The sequence below is a fragment of the Chrysoperla carnea genome, chromosome 1, assembly GCF_905475395.1.
Source record: "Chrysoperla carnea chromosome 1, inChrCarn1.1, whole genome shotgun sequence".
NCBI lineage: Eukaryota > Metazoa > Arthropoda > Insecta > Neuroptera > Chrysopidae > Chrysoperla > Chrysoperla carnea.
In genome coordinates, this window is record NC_058337.1 from 82,667,106 (window position 1) to 82,689,317 (window position 22,212).

A 22,212-nucleotide genomic window follows, 5' to 3' on the forward strand; every position below is an offset into this window, starting at 1 on the left:
AAACAACATCATATATTTTTTGTTTATTGCATTCGCATTGATTATAGAGTCAGAGCCAGCGCCTGCCAGACACACATTAAAGTATAAAAGCTGAAATTTTTTTTGCGTATTCTCACTGGTGTAGGGACCAATCTTTGGGGGCTACAAACCTTGACTAACGGTTCCTTCGGTACGTAGCAGGTAATCAGGGGCGCAGTACCCGAGCTCGCTCACGTTAAAGTATAAAAGCTGAAATTCACACAGAGTGTTCAAATGACCATTTTAAGTCAATATTGAAAAAGACATATCAATCCATCCAACTAACATTAGAAGACATATCGGTCAAATATTCAATAAGTAAATCGTCATAGTTGTATAAGTCATAAACGGTTAGTGATACAAAAAAAATTAGTTTACAAAAAAGTAGGTAATTTAATTATCTACAATAAAAGTTATTACCATTTTTGGTCTAAAGCGCACGGTTATGGAGATATAGCCTAAAACGGTTTTCCTTAAAATGGAGGCACTTCCCCCGCTTATTTTTGTAAGGATTTTGTGCTTATACATTCAGTACGTGATACTGAACATATTTAAATAATAAAATAACTCTTGCAGTGAAATAAGTTCATAATCATGGAAGAATTGTGTATTTTTGCATTTGACCTTCTACCACGTCTGGGGGAGTGTTAACCCCTTCGGATTGATCTGTCTTTTTCAATATTGACTTAAAATGGTCATTTGAACACTCTGTGTGAATTTCAGCTTTTATACTTTAACGTGAGAGAGCTCGGGTACTGCGCCCCTGATTACCTGCTATCTACCGAAGGAACCGTTAGTCAAGGTTTGTAGCCCTCAAAGATTGGTCCCTACACCAGTGAGAATACGCAAAAAAAAATTCAGCTTTTATACTTTAATGTGTGTCTGGCAGGCGCTGGCTCTTAGTCCATTAAAAAAAAACACATTTCAATATTCTTCAAAATAAACAAATATAGTTTTCAGAAACATTTACAAACTAAATTACAATGGATTCATTTATCTCTTTCCATAGATTTAAGAAATGTTTTTGATGAATGTGAGACAACGTGTAGAGTAAATATATTTAAATTATCATTGTATTAATTAATATTAATTACATCTAATAATATCTATATTTAGAAATAATACAAAAAAGAAGCATACATTTATTATGATTATTATGATTATTATTAATTATTCTGATTAATTAATTATTAATTATATTCTATAATATCATATTTACATATTATAGATTTAGTGATACAAAATAATACATATATATGAAGATGAAAAAAAATTAAATTTTAGAATTTATTCTTTGTCATTTTATAATAAAACGTTTCAAAAATTGATTTAATAATTTTTTTTCATACCAATACCTAGCCTTCTCAACCCGTACCAAATGATGTAACAAAATTCTATTAAGTCAGTTGAGAAACTTCATCTAGAGTAATGGAACGAGAGCTTGGCTAACGCCTAATGCTTATATGTAAGCCATTGGATGCATTATTTTATGAAACCTGACGAAATCAGGATCACCACAATATTACTATCCTCACCGACAGTCAACGGCAATAAAATTCGTAAAATCAGCCTTCTTGTTGTACAAGATTACCGATCTGTTTTCTCTTAGTTAAATTGCAATACAGATCTGATATGTATGCCGGGATACAGAAGCATTCCCGGAAATAAAAGCTCAAAACAGCTGGAATCGAACATTATTAGAAATATAAGATTATTAGACATTCTTGCAATATACCTACTTCTGAATGAAACTATCCTTAAAAATAATGTTTAAAGTGAAAAGAAGAAAAAATTTGTACACAGTTTTGGTCAGAGTGGGGTAAATTTGCTCAGAGGATACTGTCAGAAAAGCAAATCTGCTGAGCGTTAAGGAATAGGTACTGTTGTATCGCAACTACTGTAATAACTGTCATAACGAGAAAGGGTAACAAATTATCAATAATTTTCATAACCTAATGAGCTTCCAAAGTTCAAACACAACTATCACTTCCCCGTGCCTTCACCAGCAAACCAATGCCTACATTTAAGAAATTTTCATACCTACATTTAAGAAAACATCCTTACACTCTTTTCTATTTATACAAGATGACATTCATTAAAATATGGATTGTATTCAAAAATATTAGTTATATTGAAAAAATATATTTTAAACAAGAGTTTATCAATTATTAGGTTTGATAATACTATCAGCTTATTCCTATTTACTACAAATCTCAAACAACAAGTCACCCATACAAAAGCGAGGTGCAATCATTAATAGAATACCTTTGAGCAGAGTTACACATCACACTATCCCTGAAATATCACAATTAATGCGTCACAAAATTTAATGTTTCTAACCTAATTTGCGCCCTCACGGTATCAGAAAAAAACAATTTAATTACGAAAATAATGATATAGCGTATAGGCTTTCCTGAAAATAATCGTTATGAAAAAATATTTTAAACAAAATACAATACACTTCCATGGTTCTGTGACCCAAGTAATCAAATTCGCTCGTTCACTAAATCTTTACTATGTCTAGAATAACCCATAAAGATTTCAGCTCACGATCTTATCGTGTTTAAGTTATGATATTGACGAACGTATACACAAACTGCAATTACACGAAAATCCACTATTAACAAATGATACGTTAAGAAAATTGAATTTCTTGAGAGCTTCGCATCCTACATTCGATTAAAATATAAAAGTTCAATTTTCCCTGGCGGAAAAAATATTTGAAGAAAGAATAAGAAATTCTGAAAAAGTCTTTGAATTTCTCAACGTTTTCGGACTAATCTAATTCAGAGTTATTCAGAGTTCTTAATACTTTTTTAAAGTTTCTAAGATTTTTTCAGAGTTTCCTAAGACTTATTAAGACTTATTCTTTTTTCAAATATTTTTTCCACCAGGGTTGCATTCTGTAATCAGATAAGGCCTGTTGTTGGGGCCATTTTGATTTGTTTATAGGAAAAAGTTCATTGTATTTCGGTGTATTAAATGCTGCAGAAAATAAATTGTAAGATAATATGTTGAAGAAATTTATTTTAAATTGTAATAGAATACAAATATGGTATAAACTCTAACAAAATACTCCTTGAGAAACAAATTTTTAGTGAATCTTTTATTTGTACTTTTAGGCCATCGAAGTATACGAAGTATAAGGAATTTTAACGGTAAGTAGCGAATGTATGTCTCCGTAAAACTTTAATTTTCACCTCTTACAATAAACCCCTAAAGGGGATATGGTCACCATCTAGAATATTACACGGTAAATGTATAATTTATTTGAAAAATGATTACCATACTAAACCATTCCTCACGTAAAATTGGTATTTGTCGAGTTTATTGACTTCACTCATAAAATTCAAAGATAGGAAACTTAATTGAAATGCTTCAGGAGCCTCTACCAAACTTAAACGCGTTTTTCGATGATATTACTACACTTATAAGCATTCGTTAAAATGCTTTAAATCTTCGTCACTCAAGTAACTTAATATTTTTTCAGTACAGTCCTGTGGTAAATGAGGAGAATTGTTTAAGAAAAAAAATATAATTTTATTGCTTTGTTCAAGTAATTCTTTTCTTTTCATAGCATTTCTGAAACGGCTTTTTATCATGCTAGCATATATTGGAAATTTTGTTTTATAGTCGTCTAATTTTAGAATATGAACTATATTTTCATTCCTCAAACATATTGCTAATGAATTAGTAATCTTGGACAAGATATCATAAAATGAAATATTATAATTATTTATCTTCTCGCTTTTCATGCTTGTTATTTCCACCTCACATTTATCCTGAAAATTACTTATTTCATCACCGATAGCAAGTTTGACCGATAGCAAATTTTTTTTACTAACATATAAATTTGCAGTTTTCATTTGAACTATGTGGCGTTTAATAATTTCAATAGTTTTATTAGCCCTTTCGTTAAAGGGCCCAGATCCAACCATAGCATAATCAAGAGGTGTGTGATAATTTCTACTAATAATATTAATATCAGAGCCATACTCCAGCAGAGTTGTAACAACTTTAACATGCTTTTTGTGAGAAGCGATGTGGAGTGCAGTTCTGCCATACTCATCTCTAGAATTAATATCAGCACCAAATTTTAAGATTGTTTCAATGATTTCCTGATGACCTTCTTGAGCACCCAAATGCAGGGGAGTAATATCCCTTTTACCTTTAGAATCCACTTTGGCACCGCGTTCAAGCAATAGTTTTACAATCTCTTTATGACCTTTTAGAGTTGCAATGTGCAGCGCAGTGATTCCATTCTTTTGTTTAGCATCTAAATTAGCTCCTTTATTCAAAAGCATTTTGGAAATTTCTTCATCTCCTCTTTGTGCAGAAAGATGGAGTGGTGTGATGTCACTTTTTACTCTAGAATTAACATTTGCATTATACTCCAAAAGAACTTCAACAACTTGTGCATATCCATTTTGAGTAGCAATATGAAGTGTTGTCACACCATTTTTAGTTTGAGCGTCTGCATTAGCACCCTGATTAAGAAGCAGTTTAGCAATTTCTCCCTTACTATTAACATTAGGATCTTCATCAGTACGAGATCTAAAAGAATCTTTAAAATCACTTAAAGTTGCAGTTAAATGTAATGCTGTTTTACCGTATACATCGCTAGCGTTAACATCAGCTTTATGTTTCAAAAGAGCTTCAACAATTTGTACATATCCATTTTGAGTAGCAATATGAAGAGTTGTCTCGCCGTTTTTAGTTTGAGCGTTTACATTAGCACCTTGATTAAGAAGCAGTTTGGCAATTTCGCCCTTAATATTATTAACATTAGGATCTTTATCAGTACGAGATCCAAAAGAATTTTCAAAATCCCTTAAAGTTGCCGTTAAATGCAATGCTGTTTTACCGTTAACATCACTGGCGTTAACATCAGCATTATATTGCAAAAGGGCTTCTACGATTTCTATGTAACCTTTCTCAACAGCAATATTCAGTGGCTCTGGATTATCTTTGACATTAGCACCATTTGTTAAAAGCAGTTTGGTAATTTTTAAATCGGCATTCGCAATAGCATAAAATATGGCAGTTTTTCCAGTTTTAGCGTTAATTTCAGCATCATGTTGCAAAAGGGCTTGAACGATTTCTATGTAACCCTTCTTAACAGCCAAATTCAATAGCTCAGGATTATCTTTTACATTTGCTCCATCAGCTAAAAGTAGCTTGGTAATTTTTAAATCGGCATTTTCAATAGCATAAAATATTGGAGTTTTTCCGTCTTTGCCTTGAGCATTTATATTCGCTTTATAGTCCATCAATAACTTAGCTACTTCTTCCTGCTTGTATTTAACTGCTCTATGTAAAGGTGAGAGACATAGTGATTCAAAAAATGGTAATTTGTGTAGCATATTAACATCAGCACCATACTTCAACAGATCTGAAACAATTTTCAAATATCCTTTTTCAATAGCAATATGTAATAGCTTAGGATTATTTGCATTTTCGGGATTAACTATTAAACCATATTCTAGAAGCGCCTCAACAATCTTTTTAAACTCTTCTCCATTGCTGTACACTGCAGTGTTAAGAGAACTTCTGTTACTTTGATTATTAATATCAGGACAATACTTTAAAACTTCCTCAACAATCATTAAATGTCCTTTTTCAACAGCGAGGTGTAGTATAGTTTTGCTATCTGTATCCTGATTATCAACTTTAGCACCATGTCGTAAAAGCAGTCTGACAACTCTCATATTCCCTTCTTTTACAGCGACATAAAGTGGCGTTAAATTTCCTTTTGTGCTAGCATCGATATTAGCACCTCTATTCAAGAATAATTTCACACTTTCTTCATTACCTAGCTCAGAAGCTAAATGTAGTGGCGTATATCCTTTCTTCAATGTTAAAGAATGAATACAAGCACCTTGGTTTAGAAGATCTTCGGCAATACGTAGGTATCCTTTCTTAGCAGCAATATGTAGAGGGGTTACGTCATCTTCCGCTTTAGCATCAACATTAGCCCCTCTATTTAACAGCAACTTCATAACTTCTAAACTACCTTTTTCCACAGCAAAGTGAAGTGGCGTATAGTCATTTTCCCATCTTGAAGTGTACACACTAATTACGCAGTTAATATAAGCTCCATTTTTTAAAAGCATCTCAACAATTTGTAAGTTTCCTTTTTGCATTGCAGCCTGGAGTGGACTTTGAGCGTTACTATGACTGGCATTAACATCAGCTCCATGTTTTAAAAGTAATTCAGTAATTTCTACTTTATTATTTTCAATCGCATCATGAAGTGGAGTTTTACCATTAAAATTTTTAGCATTAATATCAGCACCTCTGTTTAGAAGCATCTTTATAATTTCTATGTCACCATTTATAGCAGCCAAATGAAGAGGAGTATTAGATGGGTTTTGATAGCTGTTTTTACTGTTGACTTTAGAGCCGCTTGTTAAAAGCAGTTTAGCCATCTCCAAATGTCTATTCTTAAGAGCCTCACAAAGTAAAACATACCCTTTTGACCATGCTTCTGAATATGACAGCCCGTATAAATTTATTAACTCCCTTGCTCTATTTAGCTTTCCTTGACGAACAGCACGAATTAAACTTACGTTTATATCCTGATTATGCCACATAATTACATGCACTAAAAACTATAACTTTAATATATTATATATATTATTAATAACATATTACAAATTATAATATATATTTTGTCTTACCTTTAATAAGTCTAGATTTTAATCATAAAATATTTATTAGTTATAGATAGATATTAGTAGTTACAGATGAGATGATATATTTTATCTACAACATATAAATGTAAGTCAAACTAGTTTAAACACTATATTTAAGCTATTTTGTTTAATTTAATTTAATAAATACGTATGTTTGAATACACTTCTTTTTAACGCAATAAATATTAATTAAATCGTTTGTAAAACAATGGCTGTGAAATGCAGGAGAAAAATATGTCAAAAATTTGTACTTTTTTTCATATTATCTACTTTTTCTCAATCTGAATCTATGGATTGCTGAAATGTACAAAGGCCATCACAAAATATAATACATGGTAAGACGAGAGAGACTAAGTACGCACGTTAAGGCTCTATATATGTGAGTAAGATCGTTCGCCATGTTTATGCTAATGTCAAATAGACAAATAAATTAATAATTTATTTATAACATCAACGGTAAACAAAATAAAGGAATCAGCTGTCAAAAGCACGTTTTAAACATAATCATAAAAAAATTATAATCTTTTTGTTCAATGAAAATGATCAGATGGGTGACTTAATGAAAAGTTCATTTTTTTAATATAGTGGCTCTGAGATCTTAAAAATATAGCTCGTATATATTAACTGTATTTATTTATATATATGCATTGTCCTCTGGAACCAATGCCATCTTAATTTAATGCAATTTTAGGGTCATATTTTTAACACTGAGATTATGCTCCTTACTTCTACATTCCAAAGGCGATCTTAGAAATATTGAGAATCGACCAAGAATACGGGTTATAGTATGTTAATGTTTTCGAGAGAGCAAAACACAACACGCGTTGTGTTGATGAATATTTACGATTTATGCCTATGTTCAAATTTTGTAATACTTTATGTTAAACGGTTCGCAATCGGGTATTACATTGAACATCCGTATGAATCCGATATATTCGTCAACATAACGCGTGACGTGTATTTTGTTCTGTTGAAAAAATCATGAGTCATAGTCGGCAACCATAAAATGATACTGTGGTGAGAAGATCTAATCCTACTCACATACAGCTGTGGTGTAGCAGACTTTGCAAATCTATTTAGATTGGGTAAAGCCGAGATATTTAACATTTCTAATAAATGGATTTTATCTTAGAATATATAATAATCAAATGACAAAAAAAAAATTATACTAATTACGAACTAGAGTTGTAAATGATATTAAATAAATAATATGTTCTATTTTTTTTTTGTTTATGAAGATAGATGTTTGTATACCTCTTCAGTCGCCATTTAAGTGCCACTTATAGTTTCTTGGAGTCGCAAATAGGGCTTTTAATTTTAAATTCACGATTCACTTTTGTTTCGTACCAAATGATTTATAACCAATGTGATAAAATGAATAACAAATATCTTCTATCTTAGTCCTACTTATTGCTGTCAGTACGAAAAAATAAACGCTGCACTTGCGCTTATGACATGATGAAAAGGCCTATTTGGTAAACATTCATTTTTATGTTATCTTATTTAATCAAAATTAAAGGTATGAAAAATTCAATTATTTTCGAATTGATAATTTTGGTTAGTAATTTATTTATGTATGACATAATAAGAATAAAATCAATTCATATTTCACTGTATGCTATTATACCGGTTAAACAAATGTTCCCATACCCGACTTTACCCTATTGTAAGGTTTTGTCTTAGAACTTTACTTTTCTAGTTTAATACATGGTTTTCAAAAATAAAGTCGTGGTTTAATTTTATCATTATATTGTTTTCAATTATTATTATCTAGTTATTTCTAAATAATAATTTCAAAAAGTAAGTAATACAATTTTATTTGCAAATAAACATATTAAGCATAAATTTAATTTTTAAAGTTTGGTTATGGTTTCATATAAAACAGATTTTAATTTTATAAATTAATTTTAGATGCCCGTAGCAGACGACGTTAAATGTAGTTGGGCAGATGAAGTCGAATTAGAAGGAGGCGCCTTACCTCCTCCAACTGAAGTATACGAAAATGGATTTAAAATTCTTACCGAGTGGAAACATAACGACGATGGTAAAAAAGTGAAAATAGTGCGTACTTATAAAGTTGAAAAGCGTATTGTATCCAAATCGATTGCATTACGGAAGACTTTAGCAAAATTCGGTGAATCAGCAAAAGATAAACCGGGCCCAAATCCACAAACAACAATTGTGGCTGAAGATGTTTATATGCAATTCATTAGCAGCAAAGAAGAGGATAACAAAGTCGAGGAAGAGAGTGCGTTAGATAAATTAAAAGGTTTAGGTGATAAAGGTGCTGTTAAGTGTCGTACATGTAATGGTGATCACTGGACTACAAAGTGTCCGTATAAGGACACTCAGTATGTAGGTGGAAAACTTCCTGATGATAAGAAAGCAGGTTTGTAGAATAAATCTTTAACTCTGGAGAATATTTTGTATATATTTGTGTGTGTTTTCAGCTGCAGCACCTAATGCTACTAGTTTACAAGATCCAAGTAAACCAGCTGGAAGTAAATATGTACCACCTAGTATGCGTGATGGTGCAAGAAAAGGTGGAGATAATCCTAATACACAACGACGTGAAGACATGACTGCAATTCGTATTACTAATTTAAGTGAATCAACAACCGATGCTGACATCGAAGATCTTGTTAAACCATTTGGACCTATACACCGTATATTCTTAGCTAAAGATAAAGCTACAGACATTTGTAAAGGCTTTGCTTATGTTCATTTCAAGTTTAGAAAAGATGCTGCTGATGCAATCAATACTTTACACGGGCATGGTTATGACCATTTAATTTTATCTGTCGATTGGTCTGTGAAACAACAGCAATAACTATTTTTCCAATAATTTTATTACATTTTTTAATAATTATTGTACAATTTATTATTATCGAATAAATTTTTGTATAATTGGATTAAGTTATTTATATGCATATACACCACTAGCCTAAAAAAGACGTAAATGAAGTAAATAATTCGAGTTAAATAAAAATAACAAAGATCGCATACCAGCAATTCTGTGAGCCTTAGTATGCATTTTGTTAAAATATAGGTAGTTAATTAATAATTTTATTAGCCAAATATTTATGATTTTTTATTGTGGGTCCTTAAGAAGACATATTTTAACAACATAGATAAAATAATTGGCAACAGCATGAATTGTCAACCCTAGTAGCTCGGTAAGAATAATTGAGAAGCTGATAAATGAAATTATCAGCGGAAAAGTTGGTAAAACATATATAGTATGGTATCCTAATGGGCTTTATAGCCTAAGTGTGTCCTTCGACAGTTAATATAAACTAACTAACAGCATGAATTATTGAAACGAACATGTCTTCTAGCAAATATGCTTATAATAGCTGCACTAACACAGTAGACTTTTATGGTAGTTGGTGGAAAATGTTTTTTTCTAAGTGTACAACAAAGTCATATTCATGCAAACTTGTACTTTTCCGATTTACGCCCATAGGGTGGGACAGATGATTCCTTATTCCGGGCATACAACCACATTCTTTTTATTTTACATTTAAATACCGTTTTTGAGATATATATATATATAAAAAGTGGATTTCCGAAATCTCGTTACTGGCGAAAATAACGATTATTTTGTGGTTCAACTCAAAAATTTTATTAGAAAATCATTAGATATTATATTTTGGATGATTGTAAGTATTTTTGGCACGTGCCAACTTTTATCATACTTCACCGTTTTCGATATATAAACGTTTAAAAAAAATAAAGTACAAATTTTTGACGAAATTCGTTATTGACGAAAATAAAGATTATTTTGTGATTCTGTTTAAAAATTTGATGGGAAAACTACTTTTTATTTTGGACAATTCTTTTTAGACACTTGACATTTTTTATCTAATCCCACCGTTTTCGATGTATAATAGTTTGAAAATAAAAACTGGTTTTTGCCGAAAATTTGTTATGGGCGAATATAAACATTATTTTGTGATTCTGGTAAAAAACTTAAAAATTATATGCGAAAAAAAATGTGAAAACTATATGAATTTATATTTTGGACAATTCTAAAGACTTTTTAACTCTTGAAATTTTTTAACTTACCTCTCAATTTGGCCATAAATCGAAAAAGCACAAGCTCGCATGAATATATAAATATTATCGAAAATAATAAATGAGAAATCTAGGATATATGGTGGCTGACTGCACCAAATTAGCAAAGAGTAACATTCATAATAAGAATAATCACTAGCTAATTCTTACTGATGATAACTACTTGGTAGTCGAAAATACGTATTTTAAAAATACAAAAAACTGATCTAGAAAATTGGGGCAAAAATCGAAATTTATTTCGCATGAATATGACTTTGCCGAGTACACTCAGACCAATATTTTCCACTGGCTCCCAGAAAAATCAATTTACGAGGAGTCGATTTCTTGATTAGATTTTTTTTTTTATTTCCTTGATTATAACTAAATTCACACTAATGTTAACTAAATACAAAGGAGGGAGCAAATGTCTCTAGTATCCTATAACTAATGAAAATTTTAATAGGTCTATTCGATAAGTATCGTCAAGTTGACGCCAATTTATCAACAAAAGCAGTGTTCAATTCAAACATTAAACACTGTTAATAAACTAGGATGAAGAAGAATTTTTGGAAATTTTAAAGAGGCAGGGAACAATAAAAAATCACATCTAATATTTTTAACAAATAAATTTTACTTCAGTCTGTGCTAAAACACATAAATTAAAGCTACATTTATATGTATACAAATGTATATTTTCTTAATTTAAAAACAAAAATTACAAAAAATATTGATTTTCTAAATTAAATTGTGCGTATAATACGACTATAGGCCATTTTGTCTATGAAAATAATAAGTTGGGGTTCTTACTCTGTATCAATGAATCAAATAGAATTTTCTAATAAATCAGTAAAATAAAATTTATTGTAATTACGGAATAGCAAGCTGTGAATTGATCGCTCGCCTTATTTAATCACAAGTGAAATTTACAAAATTTAAAAAACCCCCAACTAATTTTTCAGGTACGGAACCCGAAACTGACTCTTGAAACATATCTAAGAACACTCTCAATTAAATTATCTCTTTTCCTTCGAGCCTTCTCCAGACTGACCCTATTATGAAGAAAATCGCCTATTTTTTAGTTGTTTCGGATACGGATTTGAAACATAGCTAAGAACACTATCCAGTAAATTACCTTTCAAACCAAACAAAAAAAATCAAAATCGGTTCATTCGTTTAGGGTTTACGATGCCACATACACACAGACACACACACATACATAACTGTCAAACATATAGCACCCCTATTTGGTTAGGGAGTTAAAAAACTAATTATTGTTACACTTGATTATATGCAAGACGGGATCCCGATTAGGACTTTATTTGTCAATTGAAGCTGTTCGAGTGATAATGACCTTACCAGCATAAAGTGATAAAATTCAGCACTGGTTGATAACTTCAAATTAGTAAAGAAACCATGCCCAAGTTCTAATAAATTAAAAAAACTTTGCCTATGTATGCTTTGCCTATGCCTTTGTACTGCTAATAGGGTGTTTGGCCGTTTTCTAGAAATCAAATTATTAGATAGTATTTAAACAGCTAATGTAGGCTCGGATTTATCATACAGATATTATAGGCACATGCTTAATGCAGCAAATTTTAACGGAAACTGTAAAAAAAATTCGGGAAAATCTAGCATTTAGCAGTAGTGTCAATAATGGATCAATTGGGAGCCCCGCGGACCAATCTTAATAAAGTTTTTGATGAATCAATCCAAATTTTTTTCAGAAGAAAGTGAATTTAATAACGCTTGCCAGCAAAAAAGTAATTTAATTAAAAATAGCCACAAAAACTTTTCGATAAACAAGCTATCTCCTTAGTGTCAATATTCGAAAAATTGGGGGCAACGCGGATCAAGCGTAAAAAAATGAATCAATCGAAATTGTATTCAATAGAAAGTTAATTTAATGGTTTACGCTAGTCTTCAAAAAATCGTTATAAAAAATTAATTAAATTAAAAATAGCTTAACACTTTTCGATAAACAAGCATCTCCTAGGTGTGTTTATTAATCCATAAAATTTCGTGTTGATTAATCAATAAAAAATATGTCTTCTACCGTCTGTTAACCTAAAAAATTAAAAGTACATGTTCAAAATTTTAATTTAAATAAATTGTAGAAAATCAATATTTTTTCCGTTTTTCCGAATAAATATTTTATGTTACACATAAACATTAATTTTTTTTTTACTTTTTACTTTTATTTTTTCACATAAAATACAAATGTGTTTTTTGCTTTAGGCAATAAAATTATTAAAATATATTTTTATAATTTGCCAAATATTATATATGCCTTTTTGTTTGTTAAGAGCCATTTTTTTGCTATTTGAGAAGGCAATTGCTTTATTTAATACAATAAAAATATTTGATTTAAAGGCATTTATTCGAAAAATGGGGTTGAGTTCCTACGAAAATAACGTTATTTTCCAGTACTTACAAAATTTATTTTAATAAGATTTGTGTCTATGTGCTTTGAAAAAAATGCTTTGTATTTAATGTCTTAGCCAAAATGTATTTATCAGAAAATTGTTCGATTTTACTAAATTTGAAGACATTTTTCCTTAATTTAATTAAATCCCAAATGTAACTCTTTGAGTAAGCCAAAATTCCAAATGTAAATCTTTGAGTAAGCCAAAATTCAAATTAATTAAATTTTTACGTCTACATTAAAAACTAAATAAAAAGGGTGAAGTTAGTCGGGCAATTTTGTGCGTTTAGCGTGAGCCTCAAAATAATTTGGAGTAGATGATTAGCGTGAACAGAATATTATCTAAGTTTTTTAGGCTTTTCTCCGAGTATCAGTGAATAAATATTCACCTGCTTTACTGCTGACGTTCCAGCAGCTTTTTAAGAACAGTCGCTAAAGATAGCCGTTAGATACACAATGTTGTAAAAAAATGGACAACAATTTTATTTTTTCTACTAAAAATTATGTTTTTTCAGCTGGGCCTCAACTTTGGAGTAATTTTTCGAAATAAAATTTTTATTTTTATTGTACTAATAAAATATATATTTTAGATCATTTTATGTGTTTATTTTTAAATGTTTTTGTACACAGACATAAAGCACTGACAGTATAAAATTAGTTCAGTTCTCCATGTCTACGTTTCTATCTAACCTGAAAATGTACACGTAAACCTAACCTAATTGATTTTGTAATTTTTAGTCTCATTCACTGAGTATGAATTTATATCTATACTCTGTGGTTTCATTATTGAAAATTGCAACTTTACTTAGGTAAAAGTCAGTTCTTTTTGAAAATATGTTCAAAAATTTTTAAGTGAACTAAAAATTGAAGGTTAGGTTATATAATTTTCGTCATATATTTAATTACTATATTGCCAGCACCCCATGTTCCTCTTTGTGGGTATGTGATGAACCGGCGAAAACAAGCGAAACAGACTAAAAGTACTTTGTACATTATGCGCATGTACCGGAATCGCGCCCTATTTTACAATTGGCCATTTGCTATCGCGTCACGAATTGCATGCGCGGAAACAGTCACGGTCCTTTGATAATTGAGTGAGAGAATATATCGTCTGCACCGTGATGATTTCTCACTCTGCTGGCAATATAGTATTTACATATGATTTTCCTAGTGATGAAGGAATAAATGTAGAGTTTTTGAAAATTATAATTACGGAATATTTTTTAAGGCAAATTATTGGCTAAAATTTTATGCCACAATCTTAAAAAAGCGTAATTCTGTTAAATATTATTTAGATTTATTGTACTCAACAGTTTTTGGGAATTAAAAGTTTAAGTTACCAAACATTGGGTGTGTTCTTAGTAAATCAATAAGTTAGCGTCCGGAACATCTTGGTTTAATTTCTTTTTCATTTATGCTGAGTTTATATTATTTTAGATACTAATAAGAACTTTATTCGCCCAAAAATACAGTGATTCTACCATATCTTAATGCAATTTCACTACTATTTAATATTTTCAGTAATTTTTAAAAAAATTTTTTGGGATATCTATCATTATTCACATCAAACAAACTAGGTAATTATGTTATTAATTTCTTCACTTTATAGTTGCAACTAATCGATTTTTGAATGCTTTCCTAAACTTGTAAATTTTGCGTTTTTTTGAGATCGGATTAAGCAATTCAGTTCTCGGCTAGCTACTAGTGAAGACATTGGTATTAATCTCTATTCCTATAGCTTGAGCACAATCTCCAATTAACAACCTGATAGTGGGACAATTCATATTTCAATAGAATAGGAAGCACTTTGTGCTATTGTCTTAAAACTTTTAATCCTTTTTTGAAACATAAAACCGGAATTTCTTTTTGAATAGTATTTGCTTAGTGCAGAACAGAGTTGGTCAATGGAGACTTAAAAATGAATGCCTCACTTTTCAGCCAAACAGGCTTGATATCTCTATTAATTTAAATTATTCTTTGCAGATATAGCTAATCATAGACTGTATAATTAGAATATTGAATATGATCGAACTGTAAATTAAATTGTATTATCTTAACTCTGCCTTGATCAACTCTAGTGCACAACTAAAATAAGCGCCAACTTCTAGAAACACACACACAACTTCACACTGTTCTATGGGTGTATAAAGCGCCGTCATCAATGGCGGTAGAAAAAGGCATTTTTCTATTCCATTATAGTATATGTACTTATTTTTTGAATGAGCAAATAAAATTGCAAGTTTTCATTCACATACAGTTGTGTGCTGAAGGTGGAAGACGGGGATTAGCGTGACCCCTCTTTTAAATTATTCTCTAGTTTGCGAGCCTCTTGGCTAAAATTTCCAATACTCTTTCACATTTTAAATATTTTAGTGAGTTTTATTCAGGCTTCGTTGTTAACTATCAAGCGATAATTAATATTTAGATCGATAATTATCATGGTAATAAGAACTCGATAAATATCGAGTGATATAACGCGGTAGTCTTTGTTTTTATAATAAAAAATACATATATTTGCTTTGAGAAATGTTAATTATAAACACCCGGACCGTAAGCATCGTTCCTGATAGCCTGAATACACTCAGCGAATGAACAACTTGCATGTAGCAGGTTCTGTCAATGCACATAACAACGCGGCTTAATTAATAATTTTACACGAAAAATGGTCATTACCAAAGTTATTTGGAATAATATTTCCTAAAATTTTTGTTTCTCGTCAATTTTTTTCCTAAGATCGATATTTTTCGATTAAGATCCGAAAAACGAAGGTGAATTTTTCTTTATTGGAGAACTCGTTTATTTTTAATTTTACACGAAAAGTCGTAATTACCGAAGTTGTTTGGAATTAAATTTCTTACAATTTTTTCCTGGCATTCTATATTTTTCGATTCAGATCCGAAAAGAAATGGGTTTAAACCTTAATATTCTATTATGTTCTTAATATTCTATTATGTTGACGAAAAAATTGATAGGGATCAAAATTCTAAGAAATTTAATTCCAAACAACTTTGGTAATGATCATTTTTTGCGTAAAGTTGAAAAAAAAAATGAGTTATTCAATTAAAAAAATTCAAGATGACGAATGATGTCACAGGGTTGGAATCGCGAAAATCGAAATGTAGACTGCCAGTGAGTCCCCAACGATTTTCTGACTGTCGTTTAAGAGAAATTTTTAATTTAAATAATATCTTATTATTTTTTTGATTAGTTTTCATTATTTAAATCGAGTTTCTCTAAATGGGTTAAAAATAGTCTCTTGGATATGAATTCCATAATTCAAAATAAGTTGAAAAGTATTTAGACATTTTTCGATACGATATATCTTCGTTAATTATCATTTTTAATTTTGCTAATTTTTCGATTAATATAGGGAAAATTGAATTTTTTATAAATAAGAAAATAGATATTTTTTATTTTCGCGTTATTTTGCTGTTTTTTAAACTTACAAGTTTTTTGAATGGTTCTTGCCATCTTATATTATTTGTGTATGATTCCAAGTTCTAAAATACAAAATTGAAAATTTTTATTTCAAAACTTTGAACGAGTTGGAATTAACAGAAGACTATTTGAATACTTAGTGTAGAACAATTTTAATCTAATTAAAAATGAATTTCATTACAAACTAATTTTGCGGTATTTGATTGTACGGACGGCTCTTTAAAGAAGACTCAAATTAAATTTCGTAATATTTTATTTTCGACTTATTTTGGTTGAAGGAATTCATTCCCTAGAGACGTGGATAAACATTAAAATATTTCTTTATAATAAAAAATTCTAAATATGAGTTTCTACACAAAAGTTTATCATTTGCGTTATAATATTGCCTATATTTTCTAAATGGGAATTCTTTTTTTTAGTGTGAAGTTGATATACATTTGCTACTTCTGTTCTGCACACAACAAACAGTTATGTATACTGCTTTGCGAAAAAAATAAATAATAATTAACAGAATAATTAATTACATTAATTTAATTGCTATAGTTGACTAGAAAATGTTTAAACAAAAATTGCAATTGTAAAAATTATATTTTATAAAATTTGGAACTTATTTCACGAAACTACACTAAGCCGAAAACTATAGGTGGTTTTATAAGACGCTGAATCAAAAGGTTTTGATTCCCATACCGAAATGTGGTTGAAAAGCCAGTAATTCTTTATAAAATATATCGAAATTATTTTTTGGACCTTGCTCAACTCATTGGGAAATTTGAGTTATTTTCTGATGTATTTTTTTTATGCTTAATCAGATGAAATCGAGGCTGAAGAGTGGTCGAGGAACGAATTATCACAAATTACATTAAAAATGAGTTTTTTGGGCCCTGGTCTAACCTATAGAAGATCCCTCCGAAAGTTGTTAATAATGTAACCAAAAGGTGTCAAAAATTTGGCTATTAATTATTCGATTTTAAAAATCAGCAGGTAATATGGGTTGTATTTTTTTCTTTAAATTAATTGTTTTCATTCAGCGTCTCAAAAAAATATATGAAATTTATCATTTAATTCTAGGTTCCCAATATAAATTTAATAATTTGTACGGTCTTTTGAACCGTACATTCTTTATATTTTGTAGTTTTGTGATTCTTTCCCAATTAGATAATTGTTTTTTAAGCTTTTAAGTTTTAATTAACTGTAATCAAACACAATTCATAAGTATATACACTTACCATCTGAAGGAAAGCGATAATTATTTACTAAGTTGATTTCTGTTCAGTATTCCACGTTCGGAATAGAATGCGTTTCTATTCCGAATGAAACACTGTCACAGTTAATTGAGAGCTTTTTTTACGATTATCTAATTAATAATACGTGAATAAATTGAAAATTGAGTAAATATGGTCCCTAAATAAGATATTTCAAAATTACACTTAAATATTTTATATATAATATTTTGTTTTGTATGCTTTTTTACTTTATTTTGTTTTTAATATCAGTTACAACGACTAGAAATACCTACAATTTATTTATAATATTTTCACTGTCTTTTCTGGCCACAAAATAAATTAAATTAAACCTCAATCAACATTATTTTCAGTAGAATCATAATAAATAGTAGAACCACAAATTATCATTTTTAAAGGAGAAACGAATGTTTTTAAAAATGATGGTTAGATACTTAAGTATGGCACAAACCAAACAATTATTCGTACAGCCCCATATTATCGCGGGGAATATTAGGCTAAATATTATATTAAATGTTTTGCGATTTTAATTGTTGTATTGAATGAATATTGCTTAAATGATATTCAAGTAGTGGCAGACAGTATTGATCTGAAGTTAAAAAACGCCACTTGACTTGGAGTCAAGCGGCATGGGTGTAATAAGCCGTTTTAGAATAGCCTGAAAGTTTGAATAAAATATTCGCCTGAGCCGTCTGACAAACTACGGCTGAGACATAAACCATCTCGAAATTAACCAAATTTTTGCCGTTTTGTCAGAAATAGTTAGTTTCTTCATTTAAGGTATGGCCCTAGTTGTAGATCCGTATATTGTAGCTCTAAGTGAATATTATGCTTAACAAATAATAGCATCTTTTTTATATAACCAAAACTCTGTTTAGTTGAGTGTGGCTGGGTCTAAATATCTTATTTTTGGCAAGACAGCGAAAAAAGTATACTTTAAAAAAATACCCTAATAAAAATAATTATATTTGATTTTTTCTGGAAAAAATATTTTTTTACATAAGTTTCATATGACAAAAAGTAAGTAACCCTGAAAATTCCGGATACACATTAAACATCATATACATTTACTTTTGAAATAGGCATAATTATGCGACATTAAATTTTTCTTTTTTTTTTTTTGGTTACTTCACACAATTATTTATACACACACAGAGAAAAACTAAACTTCCTTGCAGTTTAATCACCAAATTATTGATGCGAATAATTATAATTACAGCCATTACATATGTTGATGATATTGTTTGGATGAATGCTGATAAAGAACAACACCACTAGCTGACTTTATGACGTTTTGATGAAGAAGTATCTGATCCACTACTTGGTGATTGTTTTATAACTCCTGGCGATGACATCGTTGACATTATTACTGGCATGCCACCATTACATGAACTTAAATCACTATCAAACAAGCCAATACCGTTTGTGATATCTAGATGTTCTTGTTTCTGTAATTAAAAATAATTTATGAGAACATTTTCACGATGCATAGTGATCCAAGTGATTCAAAAAATCACTCTAAAGTAAAAATAAAAATATGTATATCCTCTTGTAGTGTATATTGTAGTACTCTTGGTACAAATCAATAGTCCCTAATCCAATCTTGAGCCTGGAATATTTCACATTTCCCCTCTCTTTAGGTTTTTCCTAATAAATACAACTCTGTGTAATGTTCTTAATAAATTTTAGTAAATTGATTTTGCTATTTAGTGGCACTAATATAATTTTTAATTTATAACAAAGAACCTAGGCGGAATAGCTTAACAAAGTTAACAAATTAACACGCGAAAAAACTGTCTACCAATAAATTTTTTGTGTATTGAACAGTCTTGCCTTTTATTAAAGTTGTTCTCTTTATTCTACGAACAAATGTCAATTTTAAACTATGCATTATTATTTTTCTGTTGCTTGTGACTGTATGTATATATGTCCCCTATCGTTGGCAGACTGTAAAAATTAGTTTATTTTTTTCTGTCAATAGCTGTTAACCCATGATTAATATTGAACTAATATTATTCTTTTTCTTTGTTGTTATAAAAACAAAAAATATATCAAAAAACAAAAAAAATTAACTTCTTTATCATAGTCAAAATTTTTGTTAAACAAATAAATGAATTTTTTTTTAAATCGGCAACTTGTTAAAAGGGTATTCCCCCATTCATAAACATCCGTAAAAATTAGAATTTAATCAAATTCTAAATGTACTCATTTTGCAGCGGTATCTTAAGACTATCAATAAAGACATTAGATGAAAACAATTGACGGAGTTAATTGTTGAAATAGCCTGTATACCAAAGTGTTGAATTTCAGTGCTTGCATTATTAAAAACCAACATAATTATGGCGGATTTTCGGCCGGTATTTACTTTGTTTTCAAAATTACGAAAATTTTCGAAGTATTTTCTAGAATTTTTTTCGTTTTTCGAAAATTTTTCACAAGACCACTAGTTGAAACTACCTGCAAATTTTTATCTTATCATCTTTTACAGTTTAGGAGAAAATGGAGAAAAAATTTTTTCTTAATTTGCGCCCTCACGGATAAACAATGACGTTAACGAAAAAATATTTAAAAAAAAGTTGATTATTTTTTTTATAACGATAATTTTTTACATTAAAACTTTTGTTCTATCTCTAACGATTTACAAAATTGGTCCTACGGACCCAAGATTCAATTGACCTATGTTGCTCATTTACTTAGCCTCATTTTTTTACGTCCTGAGCACGCTATTAAAATTTCGTTAGCATGTCCAAAGACAAACGGACAGGCAACCAACGAAATGGGCTCCTTAGTTGATTTTATGAACACTTTTACCAAAATTTTGTTTGTAGTATCGTATTTTTTAAGTGTTACAAACTTGGAAATAAATTTAGTATACCTTGATATATATTACATATATACAGAGTATAATAATATTTGTTGTTCAAATCTGTGATGAGTGGTAATGTAAAATATCAAAGCTATAAACAAAGTAAAAATTCAAAAATGAAATTTACATTTGATTCAGCCATAACAGCAATTGGTGAAATTCCTGTAGCTTGCGCCACTTGATGTTCAATTAAATAAAACATATATTCATCATACAATAGCCGAATTAAATGAAATGAACCGAAGCTAGCCGCTGAACGTAATGTTAAATCACGAATCACCATTGAACTATAAAATGACCATTTTAATAAAAATTGTCGTGCAGCCGTTGAAAAATTTGGTTTGCCCTCGTATGGCTTTAATATTGTTTGTACAACATTTTTCAACCATCCAGCCCACTGTTCTAATGAATTTTGTTGTTGCAATGTTAATTTAAAATCAGCTTCTAATCGTTGCACGGTTGCATAATCACATTGACATACCCATGAAGCTTGTTCCTACAGTAACAAAAAGCAAAGTTTAGTTATTTTTACCGCATTTGTCAAACTCGTGCACCATAAACTTGTTTAACGGTTGAAATAGAGCTTCTTTCTATTTAATTATTTGACTATTGCATTATCGCATGTTAAAAATTTGTAATTTCAAGTAGTCCATAAAGATAAATACTCAAGAAATAATCGATACAACAAAAATCAAAAAGAAATATTTACTCTTCAATAATACTACTGTATTCGAAAAAATATTAATATAAATAAAATTGTTTTTAGTATGTCCCAGAAGTTCTTAGCCACTTTTTAATAAAGTCTTTCTTCTAAGGTAAGCCAGATACAGAAAAATGTTTCAAGGAAAACTTGCTCGCATCAAAGGTGGGCATCTAATAGGCAGCTTCGATTGGACCGTAACCTAATGGTTAGTTGAAGGTATACTCCATTTTTATTACATGTAAGAGCTATCTATATAAAAGTATAAACTAGAAAATTGTTCATCCTTAAAAAAAACTTAAAATGATTGTTTAAAATATTTTTCTTGAAAATATGAATAGATTCAGCAGAAATTGAATGTAAAAATTTATACATGAAAAAGCCTTGAAATATTTTACTCTGTTTGGATATGAGATAGGGTTTTTTGAGTGCTCTTTTGAATGTCAAAACCCGAAAAAAATTAAATGAAAACTCCTAACTATTAAATAATAATAAAAAATAAATGTAATTATGAAAAATTACCTGAACATTGTGAAAATCAACACGATTTAAATCTGCTAGCATTTGAGCAATTTGTTGTCCATTATGTAAAACAGCACGCGCAGCTTGTGCTAAATGATTCAATGATGTATATCGACGCAGACTTTGACTAAACGCAGATACAGCTGAAAGTTTTACAGAAAGCATATTTGGTGGACATCCAGTCATTGCTGAATTTAACCAACTTTCTAAGCCTATAAACAAAATTTATTAATTATCTTTACGGAATCATAGAA

The 22,212-nt window shown here is 29.8% G+C and overlaps 3 protein-coding genes across 5 annotated transcripts in view; 1 reads left to right on the forward strand and 2 right to left on the reverse strand.

Annotated features, from left to right (window-relative positions):
* Positions 1-3,028: 3,028 nt before the first annotated feature.
* LOC123304967 (ankyrin-3-like) lies at positions 3,029-6,729 on the reverse strand. The gene is made up of 2 exons (XM_044886538.1): positions 6,699-6,729; positions 3,029-6,629 (listed from the first exon to the last, which is right to left on the reverse strand). Exon 2 carries the CDS (start codon positions 6,609-6,611, stop codon positions 3,447-3,449), a length of 3,165 nt encoding a protein of 1,054 aa, XP_044742473.1. The 5' UTR covers positions 6,612-6,629; positions 6,699-6,729; the 3' UTR covers positions 3,029-3,446.
* Positions 6,730-8,372: 1,643 nt separating this feature from the next.
* Positions 8,373-9,577, forward strand: LOC123305177 (eukaryotic translation initiation factor 3 subunit G-like). Its single transcript, XM_044886811.1, has 3 exons — positions 8,373-8,513; positions 8,625-9,102; positions 9,164-9,577. The coding sequence occupies exons 2-3, from the start codon at positions 8,625-8,627 to the stop codon at positions 9,541-9,543; spliced, it is 858 nt and encodes a 285-aa protein (XP_044742746.1). The 5' UTR covers positions 8,373-8,513; the 3' UTR covers positions 9,544-9,577.
* Positions 9,578-18,183: 8,606 nt separating this feature from the next.
* LOC123305216 (DNA-binding protein RFX2) overlaps positions 18,184-22,212 on the reverse strand; it is a 36,069-nt gene continuing 32,040 nt past the window's right edge. For all 3 annotated transcript variants that reach the window (XM_044886870.1, XM_044886871.1, XM_044886869.1), the window contains 3 exons: positions 21,959-22,170; positions 20,864-21,232; positions 18,184-19,318 (listed from right to left, as the gene is read on the reverse strand). In XM_044886870.1, the coding sequence (XP_044742805.1) occupies positions 19,145-19,318; positions 20,864-21,232; positions 21,959-22,170 (755 nt within the window). In that variant the 3' untranslated portion in view covers positions 18,184-19,144. The remainder of the gene's footprint in view (positions 19,319-20,863; positions 21,233-21,958; positions 22,171-22,212) is intronic.